This window comes from Haliaeetus albicilla, chromosome 22, assembly GCF_947461875.1.
Source record: "Haliaeetus albicilla chromosome 22, bHalAlb1.1, whole genome shotgun sequence".
In the NCBI taxonomy this organism is placed as follows: domain Eukaryota; kingdom Metazoa; phylum Chordata; class Aves; order Accipitriformes; family Accipitridae; genus Haliaeetus; species Haliaeetus albicilla.
Window position 1 is genome coordinate 17522251 of NC_091504.1, and position 23237 is coordinate 17545487.

General features: G+C 39.5%; 2 protein-coding genes across 4 annotated transcripts; one reads left to right on the plus strand and one right to left on the minus strand.

The window, feature by feature from the left end:
- Nucleotides 1–89: 89 nt before the first annotated feature.
- On the plus strand, nucleotides 90–12568 carry UQCRC2 (ubiquinol-cytochrome c reductase core protein 2). 2 transcript variants are annotated; one of them, XM_069810079.1, is made up of 14 exons: nucleotides 90–265; nucleotides 1808–1900; nucleotides 2026–2175; nucleotides 3404–3468; nucleotides 4461–4517; nucleotides 4880–5004; nucleotides 6462–6559; nucleotides 6987–7044; nucleotides 7212–7307; nucleotides 8356–8555; nucleotides 8830–8910; nucleotides 9499–9575; nucleotides 11309–11462; nucleotides 12322–12568. In XM_069810079.1, exons 1-14 carry the CDS (start codon nucleotides 230–232, stop codon nucleotides 12403–12405), a joined length of 1374 nt encoding a protein of 457 aa, XP_069666180.1. In that variant the 5' UTR covers nucleotides 90–229; the 3' UTR covers nucleotides 12406–12568. The 2 variants fall into 2 exon arrangements, with proteins under 2 accessions (XP_069666180.1, XP_069666181.1); XM_069810080.1 differs by lacking the exon at nucleotides 12322–12568 and having other exon boundaries at nucleotides 9499–9583; nucleotides 11316–11462.
- Nucleotides 12569–13093: 525 nt separating this feature from the next.
- On the minus strand, nucleotides 13094–23076 carry PDZD9 (PDZ domain containing 9). 2 transcript variants are annotated; one of them, XM_069810082.1, is made up of 5 exons: nucleotides 22011–23076; nucleotides 20959–21101; nucleotides 18570–18746; nucleotides 14472–14667; nucleotides 13094–13460 (listed from the first exon to the last, which is right to left on the minus strand). In XM_069810082.1, coding segments are annotated over exons 1-5 (885 nt in total). In that variant the 5' UTR covers nucleotides 22013–23076. The 2 variants fall into 2 exon arrangements, with proteins under 2 accessions (XP_069666183.1, XP_009921423.2); XM_009923121.2 differs by lacking the exon at nucleotides 22011–23076 and having other exon boundaries at nucleotides 20959–22000.
- Between the last annotated feature and the right edge of the window lie 161 nt (nucleotides 23077–23237).

Sequence of the window (23237 nt, forward strand, 5' to 3'; positions counted from 1 at the left end):
CCCCGCCCGCTGACCGGGAGGCGGTGGCACTCTGCGCATGCGCGCAGCCGCCGCGGAAGCCCGCGAGGTGTCGCTCTATCCTCAAGGTGTGATTCTAAGCACGAGCAGTAGAGTTTGGGTATTCACTCGCTAGAAAGTCAAAGCGGTGCAGGGCGTGCCGGGAAGGCAGAGTCTTCCTCCGAGACAGCCATCTTCTACTCGCCGGGGCCGAGCTGAGGGGCGCGGAAGGATGAAGGGGTTCCCGGTGGTCGCGCGTTCCCTCTCGGTGAGGGCGGCCTGGAGGTGTTGTGCGCGGTGGGGGAGAGGCATAGAGGGCGGCGACGGCCGTTGTCCCGGCCCTGGGGGCTGCGGGCGGGCCTGACCCCAACCAGCCCCGGGGCGGCGAGCCGGGCTGGCGGGCAGTGGGCGGGCGGGCGGTCGAGCGAGCGAGCTGCCTTCGTGCCTGTGGGGCTGTCAGCGGGGGTGATCCAGGGCCGGGGTCGAGCCGGCCCGGCGGATGGCGGAGCGGGATGGAGGGGCTGAAGGTCAGACAGGCCGCGGGCCGGGGCCGGGCCCGGGGCGGCCTGCGCGCAGCTCTGTGGCTGGCAGCTCCTGCCGGGGCGAGGGGCTCCCCGGGGGCTTCCCCCGAGGCCTCTCCCGGGAGCGGCCGACGAGGCAGGGCCGCTGGCATGGCCGGAGAGAGGTCTCAGGGGATCCGATCTCGCTTGTGGCAAGGTGGTGCCCTTGGCCAGCGGGACTGGGCTGGTGCCGGAGGCGTGGAGGGGGCAGGGGGCTTGTTCTGCTGCAGAAGGTCTTGTGGAGCCGGCGGACAGCTGGAATATAACTTGTGTTAGGTCTCTGCTGGAAATGCTGTTTTGAATAGGATGGTGAAGGACTCCTGAGTCACAGTATGTTTGTGAGTCAATTTTAGACGTGCAGTAGGAATTCAGAAATAAGTAGACTTAGAAGTTAAAACTAGGTGTCTTCACAAATTTGTGGAGGGGGGAGAAAGGAGTTTTTCCTAGACTCAAAATACATTGAACAGAGCCCGTGGCAAAGCAAGGGGAGTTACGTCATTGGTATCCCTACAACTGAGTGCAGCAGTGCTTCTGTCGCTCAGTTTTTACTTTTAAGATGTAGAAGAATTAAGTTACTTTTTTAATGTGAAAGGAAGAGTAATAAACAAACTTATTTTACAAGTATGAGAAACTTCCAAAAAGGGTGGAAGAGAATAGCATTTCAGATTCAAAATCGATAGTCTTGTAATTTCTGTTGCCAGCTGCTGACGGGAAGGCTCTTGCGATGTTCACCCCTGCAGTTTAAAGGCCCGTTTCTGCTTATTACTGTGCAGTTTGGGGACTTGCATACATGTCCTCTTTGTATGCAGCAGTCAGTGTAGATAGGTTGGTGTTCTGAGAGGTGACCTTAGGAGTTGAACTGCCTACACCTAATAAAGTTATCTCCAAAGGTGTGTTCTGCGTATGTGGATTGCTGTAATGGTTTGTTCAGTTAATTGCTATACAGTGGTCCTACAAATATATGGTATTAGTAGAGATTCCCACTGCACAACAGCTAAGAGGGAAAAAAAAAAAAAGCTTTCTTACAGTGCTATTTCTTGAACTTCCAGAGACCTCATGTAAGTCATTGCACAGGTTCCAGCAGTGATGTAAAAAACGATCAGAGGAAATACAAGGGAATCACTTTTTTACTCTGGGGTTTGAAGTCATTCATTGTCTCTCTACTTTAAAATTAGTTGGTTTTTCAGTACGTAATGGAACATGTGATGAATTAATTCAGGAAATCCATTTTCTTATGCTTTCTCCTCTAGAAGAGACTTTATTCACTTAAAGTAGCTCCTAAAGTTGCAACCTCAGCAACTGCAGAACGAGTGAAATTATCTCCAGAGTCTGAGGATCTTGAGGTCAGTATGAAGACTGGTGTTTGTTTCTGTCTCCTTTTTATTGATCTTTTAAAACTCGGTCAAAGCAGAATTGTGACAGTACTGCCAGTGGATAACTAAACCAAATTTTTTTCTTTTTAACACAGATCACAAAATTACCAAATGGCTTAGTTATTGCATCTCTGGAAAACTTTTCTCCAGCTTCAAGAATTGGCGTGTTTATTAAAGCAGGCAGCAGATATGAAACCGCTAGTAACTTGGGAACTGCTCACTTGCTTCGTCTTGCATCTAATTTAGTAGGTGTTTATTCTCTTTGTTACTGTGTTGGCAGTAGGTGAAATGGTGGACGGTTTATGATCACAAAAAAAACCCAATACGATAAAATTTAATGTAAGAGATGTTATAAAGTGGAAAACAATGTACATTGATTCTTGGTTACCTGGTTCAAGTGCAGGAGAAATGTCATTGCATCATGGAAGACAGGCAGTGATATTTATTTAGAATGATACTCTCCAGTGGTGTCTTAAACTATATATATATAAAATATATCTATATCAAGCTATGCACATAACTCTATTTAAGCTGCAGTAAAAGTTAATTTGGGTGGCTGATAGAAACTGAGTTTGTGCGTGTGTAATATTTCTGAATAGTTTTTCTTACTACTGCCATCAGAATATTTTAAGCAACTTGTTTTCCCTTCCTGTTTTATGTCTAGCTTCAGTCATACAAGATGCTGTGGGGGCAGATACTTATCAGCAGGTTCAAAAAAGAATCAAATTCATTGATAGCAGGTCCTTAAACAGTTGCTAAAAGGAATAACTCCTGTAGGTACTGCAGGAATATCACTGAATGAGTTGTGGGATGTTATATTTAAACAGCCTTTTCTGTTGCCACTGTCAGGTCCAGAATGTTGGGCTAGATGTCCCATGGGCTTGACCCACTCTGGCTGCTACCCTTGGTGCTGTTTATCTCAATTGCTGTCTGGCTCTATCTGCAGGTGTAAACATGGCCTCTCTTGCATACCAGCCAGGTTGTGATGATTAGAGCTACACAGTGCCACTGATGTGTCTCTGACTGCTGTTGTATGGGTTCAATCCACATCAGTTTCAGGCAGAAAAAAACCAAAAAACATCCCAGCTGCTTATTACCTCCTTCCCACCTGCTGCCTGAAGTTACTTTCCCCAGACAGCTGTCAGCATAATAGTATGTGTAGGCATTCCTTGCCCTGGTTTTGTCAAGCTTACCTAATTCAAAGAATCCTATTAATTGTTCAAGCAAACCTGGATCATTCTAGAATGCAGCTGGGGAGCAAATATGTGAGCACTTATGGTGGAAAATTGGAGAGGATGATAGAAATGATTGGGAGTAGGGCTGCAGTAAGCTGGCTCAACTTTTCAAAATAGCTTCTGTATAAATGAATAAACAGATACTGTTTCAACTTTGCGTGAGCACTGAACAGCCTCAGGCAAATCTGTTCTTAAAATAGGTAGAATTTCAAGTTGTGCTTTTTTTTTTTTTAAATAGACTACTAAAGGAGCATCTTCTTTCCGGATTACTCGTGGCATTGAAGCTGTTGGGGGCAGCCTGAGGTTTGTAACCACATACAAAGATAATGTATCTTGGTAAGATGCAAACAAGCTGAATGACTAAAGGAAATTTAAAACAGTAAGCGTAATAGTATGTAGGTGGATAAGCTCAGTGTGGTAATAGTACTTGAATGCTGAACATTGACAAGGAACATCTTTTGTACTTCTTGTTCTCTTGAGGTTCAAGAGTGCACCCATGACTTGTATTTTAAAAATACCTTTCATTTAACAAAATATAAATGTTATGTACCTGGAAGAAATATAATTTGTCCAGAAAGCTTAATGTTCTTTCTACCTTTTCAGGCTTTGAGATTAAATTTCCTGAAGTCAGTAGATGTTTGGGTTTTTCTCCATCTTTTGTGAATAGATACCACTCATCATACTGCAATTTTGGGAACAATTCAGACAGTAGTTGGCTTTCGTGATTTGAGAGTTTAAAGCCTAGGAAATAAACCTAAGAGAAATAAAAGAGGGATCTTGCTGTGACTGTTTTCTTGCAATGTATCTTGAATTCATCCAGTAAGATTGTTTTATATAGAATTTGGTTAAAAGCTGCGTTCTATATAACTTGAGACTCTACCCTTTTTTGTTCCTGTTAATCACAACGGTGTTGAAGCAAGTGGAAAAGACCAACTATGTTTTCTGCCCGAAGAGAATCATTTCTAAATTGCCTTGTTTAATACGTTAACACATTTTTCTTCAAGTTTTGCTATTCAGCCTTATTTGTTGTTTTACCTTGAATTGTCATGGTATCTTAAATTCTGATGGTGACAAGGCACTTGTTATTACTTGAATACTTAAGATAGGAGTTTTAGTTATGTCTGTTTCTGCTGTGTGTGTATTAGGCTCCTTTAAACAGGCATCTCAAGCAGATTTAAGGTTAACTACATATTCTAGTCAGTATCTTGCTGATGAATTCAGTCAATGGGGAATATGTGTGAAAATCCACTTCTATGTTCTCTGCTGAAACGGATTTTGTATTTTTTCTCATTTAGCGTGTACTCAACAAGGGAGAAAATGACTTACTCTGTTGAATGCCTGCGTGACTATGTGTAGGTATCTAGATACGCTGTAAACCTGAGTTATTGCATTCTTTACAAACTGCTCTGTAGTAAAGTAGAGACCTATCATTTACAGGGTAGGAGTAATAACTATTTTCATGTCTTTGTAATAAATCAATAAATTACTGTATTAATATTCAGCTTCTGTATCATGCTATTGAGCATACGAATGCTACAGAACTGAAGTTGAATTCTTGTACTTTGTACAGCAGTGGTAATAACTACTCTGGCTTGAGTGACATATTTTGTTGTTAATGTGTTGCTTACAGATTAGTTTGAATTGCTTTCAACTTCAGAAGAAATTCACGCTACTTCTATTGTGTTTAATGCCTTTGTAACTTTTTTCTATCTAGTGATACAGTAATGGAGTACCTTCTTAATGTCACCACAGCACCAGAGTTCAGACCATGGGAAGTAACTGATCTTCAGCCCCGATTAAAAGTTGACAAAGCAATTGCATTTCAGAATCCTCAAGTTGGTAAGTGTATTTTCTGATCCACTGCATTGGCTTCATGGGAGTTTATTCAAAATGAAAAACTGTGGAAAAGAATAGTTTCCCTTTTGCTCTGTCACTTGACCATTTCATTCTTCATCTTTTCCCCATTGATAGGTATGGTCTTTCTGTTGTCACGGAACTTTTTTTGTAAATCCACAAGTTTTTCCTGCCTGTGCATAACAATGTTTAGCAAGTAACATGCTAAACACAGCTTACACCATTCTCCTTGACAGATTCCATTTTACCTGTTTAATTTTTTTGAAGTACAACCAAAGAACATGCAAGTTGTGACTGTTGTTGACAATATATGTGCAGCAGCTTGTGTTCTGAAAACAATATTTAGGTATTACTTGTCGATATGGAAACAGTATTCTACAAAAGACTTCTTGAATTTGTTTGGTTATTTTGGTATAAAAACAATATGTATTTTCATTACACTGAAAATGGATTCCAGTTTTAGGTTTATAAATTTAGGTTTGTGGATTAAAAAAAAAAAACCCACATAAAAGTAAACACAAAGCCTCAGCCAAACGAATCCTATTCCAATAGATCTTGTGTTACTTAACTCTAGTCAACCAAGTTCACTCATGTAGTTCTGCACAATAAACATCATTTGTACTATGTGAAGCATGCTTACCTTCATAACCCATTAAAGATGACAACACAGTGTTGGGCTTTGGAAATCTCTGGCTTACATTGAAGTGCTACTATATTTTTAAATTGGAATCAAGAACAAACTTTGTTTTTTAAACTTGTATCAACTACAGGTTGGTCTCATAGTAACTTAATATTTTCAGTTACAGTTCAGAATTAGAACTATGAAGAAAGGAGTGTCATCTTTCTCTTGAGAACATTTTGAGAATATCAAATAGGAATGAGTAGAATGGTACTGGATGTAAGAAAAAACTAATGAAGAGGGACTTGAAGATGCTAGCATCCTTCACCTGAATAGGGAGATAGATGAGACATCACACAAAGCTACAAATAGTATTATAAACAGCCTGTTCTTTCTCAAGCTTGAGAGCAAGGGATGCTTACAGTGAAGATGATGATGATGATTCTGAAATGAATTAAAAGGATGTTGGAGTTTGTTGTTGTTTTCTACTGCTCCCCCTCCCCTAAACACTGATGGCATTTATAGCTTGCTGTTGAGGCCAAAAAGTATTGAGCACAGGCAAGTTGTTAGGTTTTTGGTTTGGTGGGTTTTTTTTAAATAAGATACAAGAGAATAGAAGCTCTCAGACCAGATTCTGTTGCCTGAGGATTTGGATGAAACTTCCATGTATATTGGATTATTCCAGACCTGCTTTTGCAGATCTTGTGGTCCTTAAAGTGGACCACAGCTCTGTTTCAGTGGGGTAACATTTAGTTTCATTCATAATCTTCATTAAAAGTGGCTCTTATGTTAATCATCACCACTGAAACTTTGTTCCTCTTAGGAGTGCTGGAAAACTTGCATGCTGCAGCTTATAAGAATACTCTGGCAAACCCCTTATATTGCCCAGATTACACAATTGGAAAAATTACTTCTGAGCAGGTAGGATTATTTGTGTTCTGTTATAAATCTGTTTCAGTTTCTTTATCAAGGATAGATGAGAGAGAATATTAATTTAGTAAATACACAGTCAGTATTTACTACCGTATTAGTCTGGTGTTAAAATAATTTATTTCAGTGCAACTTTTAGTATTGGGTACAGAACTCATTCACATTTAGAGAGGTGGTTAATGTCAGTGGCTTTTTATTGATAGGAAGGCTGTCAATGAAATGGAAGTATTCTTGTATAAAAGGGTTTTGTAGTTGTTACTGGAGAATGCATAAAATGCTATTCTATAGACAGTTCCTTTTGGAAGCATTGGAGTTTGCTGCGTTAAGAAGTATAAGGCTGAACAGTGGATGTCAGAAACACACTTGCCGTTTTTGTTCTTTATACAAAATACCCTAAAATGTGAATTTACTGTTGCAGCTTCACCATTTTGTACAGAACAATTTCACAAGTGCAAGAATGGCTCTTGTAGGAATAGGTATGTACGTTCTTTAATGGACACCGCAATTTGTAAGGGAAAACTACGGTAGACATTTTAAGTTCTCTGTAGAAGTAAAATGTTACAGTGCACTTAAAACACTTTTATGTAACTGCTGTAGCTTTTCAATGCAGTTACATTACTTGGAATAACCTATTGTATTGCAGGTGTAAAACACTCTGACTTAAAGCAAGTTGCAGAGCACTTTCTAAATATCCGAAGTGGAGCTGGTATTTCTAGTGCAAAGGCTGTCTATCGAGGGGGTAAGTGTGTTTCTTTTATCTGTTCTGAATGACTGACTTTCTGATTATTATAAATGTACTGTTATTCAAAGTTGCAACTGAAAACTATATGGTTGTACTAAATGCTGTACATGGGAAGTGACACTTCAGACACATCTCCCATCTAAATAAGCAGAGGATTATTCCCTGCCATGGAAAGTTCTGGGGTAAAACGGAACCTATACCTCCAACAAAGCTTTACCTGCAAGATCATTTGTTCCATAAAGTGAAAAACAAGCTGGCATATGGTTTCTCTTGGCATTTTTTGGAAGATTCCCTTAAGAATAGGTTAAGGACTGCCTAGAAGTGGTGGTAGGCTTTCTCTTTAGGGAAGATCTGTTGGAATGTCATTAAGTCCTTCATAAAAGACAAAACAACGCTTAGCTCTTTCAGAGCAGTATCTTGTACTAATACCAATAGCTGTTCTTTAGTTGGGGTATCAAATCACTCTGTAAACAAATGGGAAAAAATAGGAAGTTTCTAACATTTAATATTTGACTGGAATAACTTCAGTTTCTATAAAATAGGATAAATATTCTTATGAACAGAAGGTACACTACTTTTCTGGATATTTATTATCTGAAGACTCGCTGAGTTTTATCATCTCATACTATGTGTGGTTTAGGATCAGGTTCAAATAAGGCATAGTAAGGTACTTGGGTTTGTCCTTGCAAGAAAATTTTTTAATGTGAAGGACTTCTGAATGCTTTTTTTAAAATGCTATATATATAGTATACTAGATACATAGTATACATATACTATGTATATTTCTTTTTAATAAGAGTTAGGAGTAACGTCTGAGGATTGTAAGTATAAAGGGATCTAATGATTAGGAAGCTACAGTATGACCTACAGCCTACTAACAGTTTCTTGCTGTCTTCCTGAGTGGACATGCAATAGCTTCACACCCTGGCTTCTCTCTCATGAAACTTAACTCCTGGCTAGAAATGTTTCCTTTCCATACCTCTGAACATACAGTAGTTTCTAACTGAATGCTGCATTACCTTCTACACTGTTGTTGTATTTTTAGGAGAAATCAGAGAACAGAATGGCGATAGCCTTGTCCATGCTGCTATTGTAACAGAAGGAGCTGCTGTTGGGAGTGCAGAAGCAAATGCGTTCAGTGTTCTTCAGCATGTTTTAGGTGCTGGACCCCTTATCAAGAGGGGAAGCAATGTTACCAGCAAGCTGTCCCAGGGTATTGCTAAAGCAACTAGCCAGCCATTTGACGTAAGTTCAGAGGGTTACTGCACTCTGATATTTTAGGTGCAATGCATGCTATCCTTTGAGAGGTTACTACGTCCAGTGAGAATCTCCAGTAGTTCATTCTTGCACAAGTTACAGTATTTCGGAGAAGGTCTTCCAGTCTGATCTCTCCTCTGCACAGATGGAGTTTAGCTTCCTGAATTACAGTATTTCAGATCCTAATAGTAATTATTTTCCTATGTTTGATACTAAGTTGTTCTGATACTTGAAACAGTTGATAATAATGTTTGTTTTGCAGGCTTCCGCATTTAATGTTAATTACTCTGATTCTGGGCTTTTTGGGTTCTATACCATATCCCAGGCTCCAAATGCTGGGGAGGTGAGTTGCTGATTAGAATTTAAGTATTAACAACATAACCCTCAAACTAGTGTTTTGATTTGAAATAGTGACTGATTCATCTGAAAAAAAAGTTGATTCATCTGAAAAAAAAGTCAGTTCATCTGGTTTCTTGTATAAGAATGCTGCATGTTCAGTTACGACTTAGCTCTGTAAGCTGGGAATGAGACTTGCTTTCTGCAAAGTATAAATACCTAATACGAACTAGAGCTAGTAAAATACCTTGAATTGCTGACTGTAATTGCTGATTTACATGTGTAAGCCTAAGTGCATCACAAGGAACATGCTCGCTCTTGAAGCTGGCAGAACTGAATACTCTCATGAAAAATGGTGAGGCAATGCAAATTAATGTGGTATTGTAAGTTAAATCCACGCTGGTTTTTGTGTCTCACTTTGGTATTTATTACAGTGGTTTTAGTTTTGTTCTAAAGCTGTACAGCATTGAGTTCAGGCTAACAATCCTAGCACTGTCAGCTGCTCATTCCTGAAGTTTTTAAGGTGTCAGATAATAGAAATAGCATGTTGAAATTTAATGCTGGAAGAAGTCTTAAATGATTTAATTTTCCTCAGGTCATTAAAGCTGCTTTGAACCAGATAAAGGCAGTTGCTCAGGGTGGCATCACCGATGATGATGTCGCAAAGGCAAAGTAAGTGAGTAAAGAACTGTCTTGTGTGTTTTAAAGAGAAGTTTCTTAACATGTAGCTACTTGTCAAACACTTAGACTATTCGGTACAGCAGAGCTTATTGTTGTCCTGTAATTATTTCCTTGGAGAACTGCTCACTTTCCTGACTTAAAACTGAAGCACTTGTCAATACTCTTTTTTTTCAAAGCTATACTGATTCTCTGCTAGTGGTATTTCCTAATAAAAGCTTGTTAGGTAAGTGTTAACGTTTTCTGAAGACTGTTTCAGTGTAAGAAATTAGCAGGTATCAGCAGATGCTGTCATTTTAATCATACCCTGTAGTATTAAGATGTATTTAAATTAGAATCCTAAATTGCATTACTTAGGTGATTCCCTTTACAGTCACACTGCAGCAATTCCCAAAACAATTATATTAAGCAATCTTCTGCATCTTCAAAGAATAGTAGTAATGACGGTCTGGAAGTGTAAAGCACTGAATTAGTGATGTTACATCCAAGTGCTTGAAATATGTGCCTCTAGGAATATTTGAGATGGGGGAAAATTACTATTAGAGATGCAGTAACATCAACAAAGTTTGGAATTTCTAATTTATAGAGGGTAGTGCACATTAGTTGGTGCTTGATCTCCAAGTAGCGTTAAACTGCACTGAGCCTCTAAAACTGTAGTCATGCAATACAACAATATAGTACAGATTGACTCAAGTAGCAAAATGAAAATATTGTCTGTTGCATATATAAAATACTTACAAGACTCCACATAAAGCTTGATTACACAGAACTTGATAACTTAGACATGATTGGTTGTGCCTTAGTCACTAGTAGCTAAATGGTAAATTCTGGACCTTTATATTTGGCATATATTTTGTGTGTTGGGTTTTTTGTTTTGTTTTGTGTTTTTTTGTGGGGGGTTTCTTTTTTTTTGTAACAAAGTTGCCTAGTATTAGGGAGTTACACACAGTGCTGTGGCTTCCCTTCTGGAATGGCTTCACATATTTTCTCTATTGCTCTTTGTCCTTTAGTCACACACACACAAAAAAACCCACCCCAAAAACCAAATTCAAGGTTAGTGATATTTGCAAAATCTTGGAATTCAGTCAAAAATACCAAGCTACTTAATAATTCTATTGGAATAAACCATTTTCTGCTGTTGACTTTTAAAAAAGAATAGGACTAGCTTATAAAAATAAGATTTTTGTATGTAGCAGTGAGACTGCATGAAACAGAAAAAACAGTATCAACCTGCTGTCTTTTAACAGACCATGGAACTATTGCACAAGGAGCCTAACCATTTACTTTTGTTGCTTCGTTGTCGCTTACAACAAAATTGCTCTGCATACATCTGTTCTTGATGAGAAACTGGAATCAATTTTAAACCTAATTTTTAAATTTGATAGATTAGTTTGTCTAATTCCTGGGGTAACTTTAGTTTAGGTAGCATTAGTTACTTCAAACAGAAACAAATTCTGAGCTAGAGATCTTCTGACTGTGCGGGGTGGTTGATCATTCCAAGGCAGTAGGTGTTCAAGTACCCTGTCATTTTCATACTTGGACTATTTGTGGTGCCTTTTTCCTAACTACAGAACCCTTTCATACTTGAAAAGGAAAACCTTTCAAAACGGAGAGGAATCTTGAAAACTTAAAAAGCACCAAAAACTCATTGCACTTACGGGTGCGGTGGGGAAGGTAATAACAGGACTTACATGCTCACTCATCCTTAATGCTTGCTTTGATGGCAGAAATCAGCTGAAAGCCACCTATCTGATGTCAGTGGAGACTGCAGAAGGCTTACTGAATGAAATTGGCTCCGAGTCATTGGTTTCTGGCACACACACATCACCATCTGTTGTTGCTCAAAAAATTGACTCTGTAGCCACTGCTGATGTTGTGAATGTAAGTATGTGTTGGCATCTACAGGTGTTCCTTAATCACTGCATAAGTGTTTTTTATACAAAACTGGTGCTCATTTGTGTGTGTTTATAAACACACACATATACTATCTTTAAAATAAAAAAGCAACTCATTTATAAATCCCAGCTGGCTATCTTACGATGTGTTTACTTACATTATTAACAGAAGACCCTTTAATCCAATACACTGTAAAACTAGTGTAGCTGGGAGTATGTGAAATTCTCATTTACTTCACTTAAATTTACCAAAACTACCAACTAGTATTCATGGAAAACTTGGTAGTAGTACCAGCACAGGCACTTCATTGTCAAGGCTTTTAGGATTCCTGAGTCTAGAATATTTGGTGCGCGTAATAAAACAGTTAGGCTTTCAATGATAAACTGATGTAACTGCATTGCTATTCCAAATTATCTCATTGCTTATACTTGAAGGAAACTTCAGAAATCCATCAGAAAGAGAAATTCTAAGACAGAAAATCTTTGTTTTCAGTCATCGCTAATTTGTGTTGCAGTAGCAACTAGCAATAGTTTTAGTAGTAAGGAGGGATCTACTGTATCTTGTGGTGTAATAATTATTCTAGGAATAACCATTTTCAGAGAGTTTACACCTTTTATATCCAACTGGCATTCTGCCATTCCTGTTTAGATTATAAAGTAATGAGGAGCTGGATTAGAAGCAGATAAGTTTAGACAACAAAATGAAAATTGTTTACTCGATGACATACTATAGTAGTGTTGGGATTTGTTGTTTGTTTTAATAACTTGAAGCTGAGGCTATGAACAGCAAGATAAACTGTTGTAGCAAATACTTCCTTATATCCATCTTTCTGGTTTGTTTCCAGGCTGCAAAGAAGTTTGTCAATGGGAAGAAATCAATGGCAGCTAGTGGGGATTTGGGAAATACTCCGTTTCTTGAGGAGTTGTAAAAACAAAACTGAGATGCAGATTCAAGATCAACCTGAGCTCTATGTCACCTATGTTCTAAATAAATTACTACTAACTTGTTATTTATGAATTCAGTTCTTTCAGAAAGCTAATCTGGAGTAATTGTGGGCTTGCACTCATCAAATAAAGTGCTGAGTTCATACATCTTGTGTTTAGTTTTTTTCCACTGAAAATGATAGCTAAAATGCTGATAAGTCTGGCTCTGTACACTGAAGGTAAAACTACAGTGAGAAAATAAGGTGACTTTTAGTCGATGTAAAAAATAGTTATATCAAAAATGATTACTGCGATGCAGACAAATACTGTAATTGCCACTAGTTGTCCATGTATTCTTGTACGTTCAGGAAGTTCTTGATAAACTAACTCCATGATCCTTAGATCAAGTAAATGAAGAAACTTACCTTCAAACAAAGATGAATATAAGACCTTTTTAGAGCTTCCAACTGCTAACTTGTCTGGGGCTAGCAGAGCTCATGTTTCTGAATGTCTTCTCTACAAGTAGCATTGATAGACATCTTTGAGGGGTGGGAAGGCATTGCTAAAACAGCTTTATATAGCTAATATATGATTTCAAATATCTTAGGACATTTAGATTTTTTTGAAGTCTAGGCACATATTAAAAGAAAACAGATAAAACTTCAGAAATCTAGGTTTTGAAGAAGTTTTGAGCTATTCTGAAACAAAGGCAAATCCTTCCAAATAGGATGTATCTGATACAGAAGGGCAGGGGGAAGAGGAACTGGTCTCATTGTTTTCCATAGCCTGGTATGAAGGAGGTCTAACACCACTAGCATCAAACTTACGATTGCACAATGCGTCAACATCATCGTGAAGTACAGCATCACAAACAGTGTCTATGCCTACTCTAAGTGTCTGGCCTGTATCGGATATCTGCCAAATTTTGGGTATTGATGGTAACTTATGAGTGAACTCACAACAGTATGGCTGGGAAGATTTATAGTGAAAAGTTTCCAAGTCTACATCATCATCGCTACTGGACCCGGTGTCATCTTCGTCCTCGGTGTCTTCCCTCGTGCTGAAAATACACAGCATGGTATTACTTTAACGTGCAATAATTCCCATAGCCATTTAGTTAACTAACCGTGGAGCCTTAAGTTTTTTCAAATACTTGTTCTAAAGCCAGGTTCATCAGTTCTGAAACTCCTCTAATATCAAACTAATGCTATTGTCCATAGTCCTTTGCACACTATTTCCTTTGGACTCTAAAGTAATAGCTAAGTTGTAATTTGGTCAACAGAAAAGCAAGCTATCCTTTTTCTGTTCCTTCAGAATAGCAAATAATTTTATTTAAACATAAGCTGAGAGATTTAATCTCTTGGAAAGCCCCTTGCTGTGTGAGCGAGCTTTCTGCTGTTCTAGCCTAATTATCTCCTTTTAATACTTCTGTTCCTTCCCCTACCTCTGAGGTCTCTTTTCTATTAGAACTTTGTGCCTCAGGAAAACTTGTAACTGCCTTGTATCCCATCTAGATTAATCATCCTTACTGTATGAGCCACCTTTAGAATTGAGAGCAATATATTTTTAAAAGCTTCTGCATGCAGTAGCTCTCACAAGAAGAGATTATTTTTCCTGAAGTTTAATTTGAAAAGTCATAATCGTTAACCACTGTCAATAGTTAGACTGATTAAGAAACCGGTAAGCTTTTTACATGGTTGTAGCAAGACCTCCATCTTGGTATTATCAGCTACTTGTAATTGTCTAGATCCTTGGCTATTGCAAATCAACATGGCCCCTTTGCTATTATTGCCAGCCAGACTTTTTATGCTCAGTGTGGAGGCAGGAAGGGCCATATCTAAAATTAATGTTGGTCCTGACCCTGTCTTCACTCTAACTAGAAAAGTAGACTTTTCTTTTGGTATTTGTTAATTTCGAATCACAGTTTTCTATTTCAAAAAAGTAAATGAAAGTAAATCTTTAGACTAACATTTTATCCTAAAATGTAAAAGTTATTACACTGTTTCTTGTTTCTTGCTAGAATAATATGCAAGGTGTGAAATTCTAGTTATGTACAGTACTTATTTCTTACTCTGCTGTCATCACAGGAAGCTTTACTTCAGGAATTAATTCAACTGCACTTTGCCAGTGTTGAGGTACTTCAACAAAATCTCTGTAAACTCTGATTTGTAGAGTAGTTCCTATAGGAATATTGTGCAGGAGTTGCCTAAGCTCTCGCAGAGTCCATCCTAAAACGTTAGCATGTCCAATTTTTATTAGAACATCACCTGTCAAGGAAGAAAATGGACAGCAATCAGTTTAAGAGACTTTTTCAATTTTTTAATGTCTGTGTTACAAAATATGTAGTCTTAACCACTATACTTTCACATTTTTATGTAAAAGCATGTGTTTAACAGCTCTTCAACTGGATGCAATTTTTTTTTTTTTCTATTTTAATGACAGTTTTTTAGCTCTGTTAAGAGCTAATGTTTTAACAACACTAAGGAAAGCTGCAGTTCACTTGTTTAGTTTGGGATTTTTTCTGAGTGAACACGCTAAACTTTAGATTGCCTATTCAGGACTACCCTCCATTTCTGTGGGTTTTTTTAGGCAAGATAAAGGTACAATGGTGAATGCTCTGATCAGGACCACTACTTGGGACCAGACAGACTCCAGCAAGGTTGAGCTGAGGTTACGTAGCTGCACTCCAAACAGTTCTGCTGGCATCTTTCCACTGCTCCCCTGCACCTTTTCACAGCTGGAATACCCTGTCTATACATATCTGCTGCCTACCCTTGTATGTCACCTTGCTGTTTATGTGTTGGTATGGAGCCAAGCATACCCCTTCCTCCACAGTGGCTAAGTTTACCTAGGTGGACACTGGAGAATCCGTGTAACAGCTGTGTCACTTTGTGCTTTTCTGGGCCCCTGGACGTTTCCAGGGCTTGACTCTCCTCGGTGGCTGATGCCTGTCCCTCCACCCTGAAAACCAACATGTGGTCCCATTGCAAGACAATGTCAAGCAAGGCCGGGGAGAAGTAGGAGGTGCCCACAAGAGCTGGTGCAGAATCTAACTGAGGAGTTCCAGCAGAAAGCGGTGGTGATGGTTTTTGTGTTTGTTTGTTTTAAGGGATAAGGCTGCAAATAATGTTCGTATTACCTGCTGCCAGTGGAAAGCACTGAGCTGCAGTTTTGCAAAAAGCGGTACTGCATCCAAGAACAACAGAGTACAGAAGCCCCAGCACCTGTAGATACCATGGGGTATAAACAAGATGGGCTTCGAGGGGTTGGAGGGAGTTGTAATTACTGTGTAAACCTGTAATTTTGGAGATTGCAAAAGGCAAGCAGAATCAGTCTGCAGCAGACTATACAGCTCTATCAGCAGCCTGGCAGAAACAGTTGCGCAGAGGACCAGTATCGGTAAACATTACATACTGAACTGCAACAGAAAAGCATACGGGATTTAAACAAGCTGTACAGCTGTCTGCTGCCATATTAGGCAGAGCAAGGAGCCTCTCTCCATCTGCTCAATTTTCTTCTTAACCCTTTTGGGTTAAAAATGCCTGTAGCAAAAATTTACAGGCTTTAAAACTGTTTACCTGAACTACTGACTACCATTTTTTCATTCACTTTTTACACTAACTACTCTTACTCCATCATCATCACACCCTCTATCCACTCTAGCTTATCACAAGATACTGGTTCTACTGGGGTGTAAACAATTAGTTCTAGAACAAGTACCAGGGTAGCAGATACCAAAAAAGCAACAGAAAACATTTTACCAACAGTTTTATGCAAGTTCTCAGCCTCAAACAGAAAGATAAATCACCCAAATTATGTGTTTCAAAATGCATAGACATAAATGCACTCATGCTTTAAAATATCTGCAAGACGCTCTCAGCTTTTAATAGATTCCTTTAGAATCTGTTTTTTCTGCCCATACTGTCCTGATAATACTGTTGTGGCAAGTCAGAGCCATCTCTGAACTGCAGACGTGGATAATTTTGCTTCTCTGCTCCAGCATCTAGAGTCTGAATGAACCACCCAGCCTTTCAGTTCACCTATCAGTTTTGTGGTTGATAACCTTTAGTGGCCACTGAAGATTTATGTGGAGATAACCTCTTGCACTATGAAGGTATTTTGAGGAAACACACATACTAAGCAGCCCTGTTTCTTCTTGCTGGCATGGAGAATAGGGCATGCATACATACATATGAGTTTGGTGAGTCTAACCGTAGGATTTTAACACATTAGTGCCTCCCACTACCGCTGCTAATTTCGACCTCCTCCCTGTTAAAGTCAGCAGGATGGCACAAGCTCTTTCAAGCTATAAGCAGTAATAAAATTGTTCTTTTAGGTTCCAGTTTGAAATTACAGATAATACTCATCTTAATTGACTCAAAAAATAAATCCATAAAGATAAATCTTAATTCACTGAAAAAAAACCTCCTAAGCAGTGCATTCATGCATCATATTTTTCTCAAGCCCCATGCTCTGTACATTGGTATTAATGCCAAAATAAGTGTGCTGCCTGTGGTATCATTAAGAGACAGGGCTTCTATAAAATACTATCTTTTCTGCAAAATTTTACAGCTTTGGTCATAAATACAAAGTTTTTGTAAGTTCACTCTAAACATGAACTGAACAAATTCAGCTGTTTGCTTTTTTTTGTGTGTGTGGAATGTGCTGAGTTAGATCCAGGTGCTCCATGAATGATGCTCAAATTGTTCATTTTGGCTCCAAAAACGAAGATCAGCTGCAAAAGGACAACGTTTGTTATCAGTCCTCAACCCCCTTTAAACTGTTCAGTACTTGCTGCAGTAAATCAAACACATCATGTGCCATAAATAATTTGACTCCTTGTTCTTGTAGGTTTTGTTAAAATGCTTTTGGAGCCGACCTTTTTCAAGTTATTGCAAATAGAACTACTTAGTTTCAGTGATTAATATTCTGTATTTTTTACCTTATAGATGTAAAAAAGCCCCAAACAAATCAACAACCAAATCAGTATCATATATATGCTTTTGTATACCATAGGGGGTTTTTTAGGGAATAGATGAAAGCTATCAGCTCCTACGATAATAATAATAATAAAGTACTTAATTCAAATCCAAATCAAATTCTATTTTATGCTCAGGATTTTTCCACTGATTTTTATATTCGAATCAAAGGTGCAAAGCCTTTTCTAAAAAGAGGTTAAGAACTCCACTCAATGTTTTTTATTTCATCAAACAAGCAGATCTTTCTTCCTAGTACTTGGAATTCTAATTCTCTCTGAAAGGTGCGAGAAGAAAGGACTGCCCAAACTATAAAGGCAATGCTGGGGAAATTGTTCTAATTTAAAGATATGCATTTTCACTGTACAGCCAGTAAATTTCTAAATTACTTCATTACGGTTAAGTCTTAGCTTCATAGATTTCTGTGTTAGAGACAATTTAATACTTGGTAATAACATAGCACGCTATTGTCCCCAAACTGTAGTTCATGAGTCTAATGTAATTGGTCTAGGGACCCATGTGAAGCAGTCAAATTTATGAAGCTTTCAATTACAAGCTTAATATAGGTGTCTGATGTTCCACAAGAAACTTTAATAACTAGTAATAGTCTGTTAGTACTAATATGGCACATTTCAGGTTTAAAGCATTTGGCAAACTAACACCTGCATGGATTGTTAGAGCACAGAGATTAGTCCATTGCTACTTTGTAACTATTCTGTATAATAAAGAGGAAAAAATAGCAAACAATAAGGCAAATTAATTTCAAGCCTTCAGGAAGTTTTGTGTTACTTGTAGAGTGAAATTACTTGAACAATAATGGACTGAACAAAGAATTATATTATTCAATTTTAGTTGCTACATAAATGTAATAGTCAAACTATTTTTGGACAAACCTGCTGATGAATAGGAAATCTGTTTTTGCTGGAGAACAAGATATAGACTTAAATCTTGATCTGATTATGAAACAGTCACCCATATCAGCTATTTTAAGATCACAGGTATTTCATTACAGTGGAATGTTGGCACTGAGCTTTATACAGTTTGTGCTGGTTTCTTTTCTCTGTAATTTTAAATTGAGTTTCTTTTGATCTGCGTACGTGTAAATAAATCAGAGACGGGCTCAAAGCATAAATGCAGAACAAGAATATTTTCAGTGCTATTAAATTTGAATATCACTGTTGGTTCTTTTTTACCTGGTTTCAGCTTTCCATTGTTAGCTGCAGAGCTTTTCTCAACAAGGCTTGTTATCTGGAGATATGGCCCATTCTGTATGATTATGAGACCCAATCCTTGTTCACCCATCCTAATATTTGCCTTCAATGCTGCAATCAATGTGTGCTGAGAGATGTTTTCCAGTGCTGGCAACTGCCCTTTGAAAAGTGAGAGTAAAATTTTACTAGTTCAAAGTGTGATATCATTCTTTGGTAAAAGGTTTAAGGAGACATTTGAGCAGGCACTGTACCCGTTCTTAATTGTCCAAACAGTTAAGCCCCTCACCCTTAATTGCTTCTCTAGATAGGCATTGCCTGCTGAGTTGCTGCCAAAAAGCCATAATAGCAATACTTATAAAAAGTTAGTGTACCCCATAAACTAGCTTTCTGCAAATAAATATACTGCAAGTAGTTTCTACTTAGAAACTTATTTCTTAAAAAGTCACACATTTTACCAAGAGAAAAAGGAATTCTGCTGTTACTTAAGTATTCATTACTAGTGGCGATATATTCAGGAAAGGTAGAGAACAGGGTACAGAATAACAGAACAGAGGAGCTGTCAGCTGTTAAGGACTTCCAGAAAAGATTGAATTCCTATAAAAAATGGATTTTTCAAATCAATATTTATAAAGGAGATTAATTTCTAAATTTCCAGCAGATTGGTTCCATACTCTCTGCTGACATGAGGGAAGGGACTGTACTTGCCATATTTAGCACTTACAGAAATAAAATACTCTTGAGCATCCGCTATCCATTAAAACGCACAATACAAGTAATACAATATGAATGACATTATCCCAGTGTCTCCACCAAGAAACATAATAGGGTAATAAAGAAATCCTCCATCTCTCAAGCCTGTTCTCCTCATTGAGGAGGAAAAGTTAAGACTGTCACACAAGTGCTTGAGACTCCTAAAACAAACTGTATTCTGTTAAAAATTACTTTTTCTGTCTCTTTTAAGATCTAATCTCTAAATGTAACTTCTGACAGTAGAGTAGCAATAACTTAACTCTTGAGACCGTCTCCAGTGGTCTGGAATCACTTAATGAAAATTCCTACCGCTTTACCCCTCTTTAAAATACAGAAACTTGGTCATCTTCCTAATGGCTTCAGTAAAGCTTTGGATCAGGCTCTAAATGACAGCACAGATTGAAAGTACAGAAATGTGAACATTTGACTTGTCAGTTTGGCTGCTGAACTGAAAAACAGAGAAGGAAGCAGGAATGGTTTGGATATTTTGTTTCTCCTCAATGGAAAATGCAGGATTTTTTTTGTTGCTGAGTTGAAATTTAATCCAATTTCATTTGGATTAAATACTTAATTTTCATGGTCATGCAAGAAAAGCAAAGGAAGACTCACTCTGGAACACACTTCCATCTGTTGATAATTCTGAGAGGTTGAATGTCTGAGCTGCTACTGTTTTTCCAGCTCGGGAATTTATGCAAAGTGGAACAGGATCAGTAGAACGGATTGAAACCTTTCCTATGGTGTTGTTGGTCACTTTTCAACGTGTGTTTCAATCTTTTTCAGCCAGAAGAGGGAACTGAATCCTAGTTTCCTACTTCCAGAATGAATACTTAACTCCCAGGCCAATAAATGTAAACAGATGATAAGATGTAAGGCTACTTTATATTATTTTCTAGCCAAAATTATTCAGCAAATTCCATTAAAATTCATGACCAGTTGTAGGTCATCAAATGATCAGCAGTGAAACAACAAACAAAAAATGCTAATAATAAATCTAGCTAACTTTAATTAGAAGCCAGAATCCTGATTTTAAGCATCTTCTTATTGCATGAAGTTATCTTGCTGGACATGAAAGCCTTAAGACCATGAAAGCTGTGACTAATCCAAAGCCTTCAAAACATTTAGGAGGAATGCTAACATTCACACTTTTAGATGAGACTCTTGTCTTTTTACTATACCTGATATCAGTCTATATAGTCTCCAAGGAAGGTGGATTTTCAATTTGTTCTGTGCTACAGAAAGTTTAGACACTTGACAGAACTTACATTACAGTTCCCCTGACACTGTCCTGATTTTCTCCAAGTTCACCCTTCAATTCTGCAGTTTCTGCAGGCAGCAGCATAGGATCTCATCCAATCCTCTTCTGCTGAAGAAACGTCCTTCTCCTATTGTCATCTGCCTACAGTTCCATTCCAAACACTCAGCCTCAAGAGCAGGAATGCCTCTTGATACTAAGAAAATTTGGGGCACTGGGGGCTTTGTGAAAAAAATAAACTGACTGGTAGCAGAAGGACTTAAAAAGTTTGAGATACTGAAAGACAGGACTGGAAGAGTAGTTCTGGGGCAGAAGTGAGGAAATGGAAATGAACAGAGGAAGAAATGACCAAAAGAGATGGAAACTCACTCTTAGTTTCATCCCCAGCTGCTGGTGAAGACTGTGTATGTTCCATCGAGTCCAGACGAAGAGCTTTTTCTATGGAGCCAAAACTCCTAGGCAGGTGTGTCCTAGGTGAGCATCTTGGAAATGTGCTACTGCTCCATGATGGCCTGTAGAGGAAGAGTCTACAAGCAAGTGAGGAGGTGACAACGCCCTGCAACTGCTCAGAACGCTGGGGCACGTGGGTTCTGAGTTCCCCCAGCACCACACAAGTAATGCAGGCATAGGGAAGTCTGGCGTTGGGCAGCATCTAGTGCATTGTTTCAGTCCAAGAAGAGTAATTCGATTTAGGCTGCCTGTCTGTCAATACCGCAGCTCTGCCTGAGGCCCCAAAGCTTTCTGGAGAACTTATAGCTGGCAGTGTCCTCCCACACGGCATCCTTAGGCATGTACTCATCTCCTAATAAACCTGAGAAAGATTAAATAACTGACCACACAGCCTGCAGGGTATGAAGACTGGATTCTGTCACTATTTCTGACTTCATACTTGCCTGCATAGCAAAAGCCAATGAAAACCATATCTTCCCTTTGTATACCCTCTCCATCTCTCCTTCCTTTATTCCTTCTGCCATGAAGCTGACTTATTTGGAGACAAGCTCATTTTGAGGCAGACTTCTACATAATGCTTGTATTAAAAGCTACTTAAATACCACTTAAAGCCAATTTATAGGATAGTTGCAGATGATTCTTGGAAATAACTTATTTTCAAGGCTGCTAGATTCCCATTGTTAGTGCAATATAATTTTTAAATCTTTTAAATAAAAAATCAATTGTCCCATTTCTTCCACACACCAATTGTTCCCTGTTTAAAGGGAATAATTTGAGCTGTTTTTCATAAAAAGTTTTACTATTTTCTCCAACCTTAAAATCTGTCAAGAATAGGTGATTTCAATAGAACCTGAGTACAGCTCTTGTCCTCCAAATAATAAGTACTACTGATTGCTGTTGAACACTTTAAGATTACTTTACTAATATCTCCATTTTGTTTGTATAGTCTCCCATCTACATAAAAGACTTACATAAAAATAAACAGCACAGACAATTGCCCGCTTGGCTTCCCGATATGTTCTGTATAGTCCACTTATGCTGCTCTGGAAAAAACAGGTGGGTCTTCACTGTTAGAAGGAAAAAAACATATGTAAGGTGTTAGATGTTTTTCAAGTACCTGTAGATGTGGGGGCTGCTAGACTAATTTAGTTCAGCATTCCTATCCCAGAATGACAGTATCGATAGCACAGTTACTGTGTCCAAAACCGGGCTGGTTTCCCACATTTGGTGCATTGTTCATTTATTGGCTACAGATACCCCTACGCTTCAATATAGCTGAATCCACGGAAAAGCACGTCATTAAAAATCACTGTATTTGGTTGAGATTTCCAGTCAAGATTAATTAGGTTTTCTTCCAAACACACAGCACAGACAGCAACGCAATGTAGTGCTTTGGTGGTGCTCCACAGTCATGTAACACCTGGAGGAACCTCCATGAATCGGTCCTTCCACTTCCCATTTTTACCATTGCTACAGAAGCAACTCTGAAATTTAAGCGAATGCTCAACATTTCCAAGGGGTAGACAGTGACAGTGACTAGCGAAACACGAGGGGATTTTTTGTGGTGAAGACAGGCCTATGATCGTTCCTCAGGCCCCTTTACACGGTGCTGACCCAGTCGCTCGCTCCCGGCTCTCTGTGCACCGTTTCCCGTGGGGGAAGGCAGGCCCTGCCGCTGAGGAGGGGGAGGCCCCGGCTGCGCCCAGCCCGAGGCCTCCGGGCCGGGGCAGGGAGAAGGGAGGGATCCCCGTGTGCCCCGGTTGAAAAACGAACACCTCTGGGGGTAGGGATGCGGGCGGGCAGCTAAGGACCGGGACGCGGGGCAGGTGTTGGGGCCCATCCGGGGCGAAGCTGGGAGGGGACGAGGAGGAGCCGAGGCCCCGGGTACCGGCCGCCCCCCACCGGAGACCCGCTCTGAGGCGACGGCCGCCCCCCACCGGAGACCCGCTCTGAGGCGACGGCCGCCCCCCACCGGAGACCCGCTCTGAGGCGACGGCCGCCCCCCACCGGAGACCCGCTCTGAGGCGACGGCCGCCCCGCCCCTCTCCCCGCAGCCCCGCGCGCACCGCCCGGCGACAGCGCCCCCCGCAGGCCCCGAGGCGGCGGCATGCCCCGCCCCCTCCCGTAGGCCCCACCCACCGGCGGTGCTCTGCTCCGCTCCGCCCCATCGCCCCTCTTCAACCCACCTCCGCGCCCAG

Coding starts and splice junctions, on each gene's coding strand:
- UQCRC2 (XM_069810079.1), top strand. CDS start 230: ATGAAGGGGTTCCCGGTGGTCGCGCGTTCCCTCTCG. Junction 1,901..2,025: donor CAGAGTCTGAGGATCTTGAG/GTCAGTATGAAG, acceptor TTTTTAACACAG/ATCACAAAATTACCAAATGG. Junction 6,560..6,986: donor GAAAAATTACTTCTGAGCAG/GTAGGATTATTT, acceptor TTACTGTTGCAG/CTTCACCATTTTGTACAGAA.
- PDZD9 (XM_009923121.2), bottom strand. CDS start 21,241: ATGCTGCCCAACGCCAGACTTCCCTATGCCTGCATTACTTGTGTGGTG. Junction 18,747..20,958: donor AGCTGGGGATGAAACTAAGA/GTGAGTTTCCAT, acceptor CACTTTTCAAAG/GGCAGTTGCCAGCACTGGAA. Junction 14,668..18,569: donor CAATGGAAAGCTGAAACCAG/GTAAAAAAGAAC, acceptor CTTCCTTGACAG/GTGATGTTCTAATAAAAATT.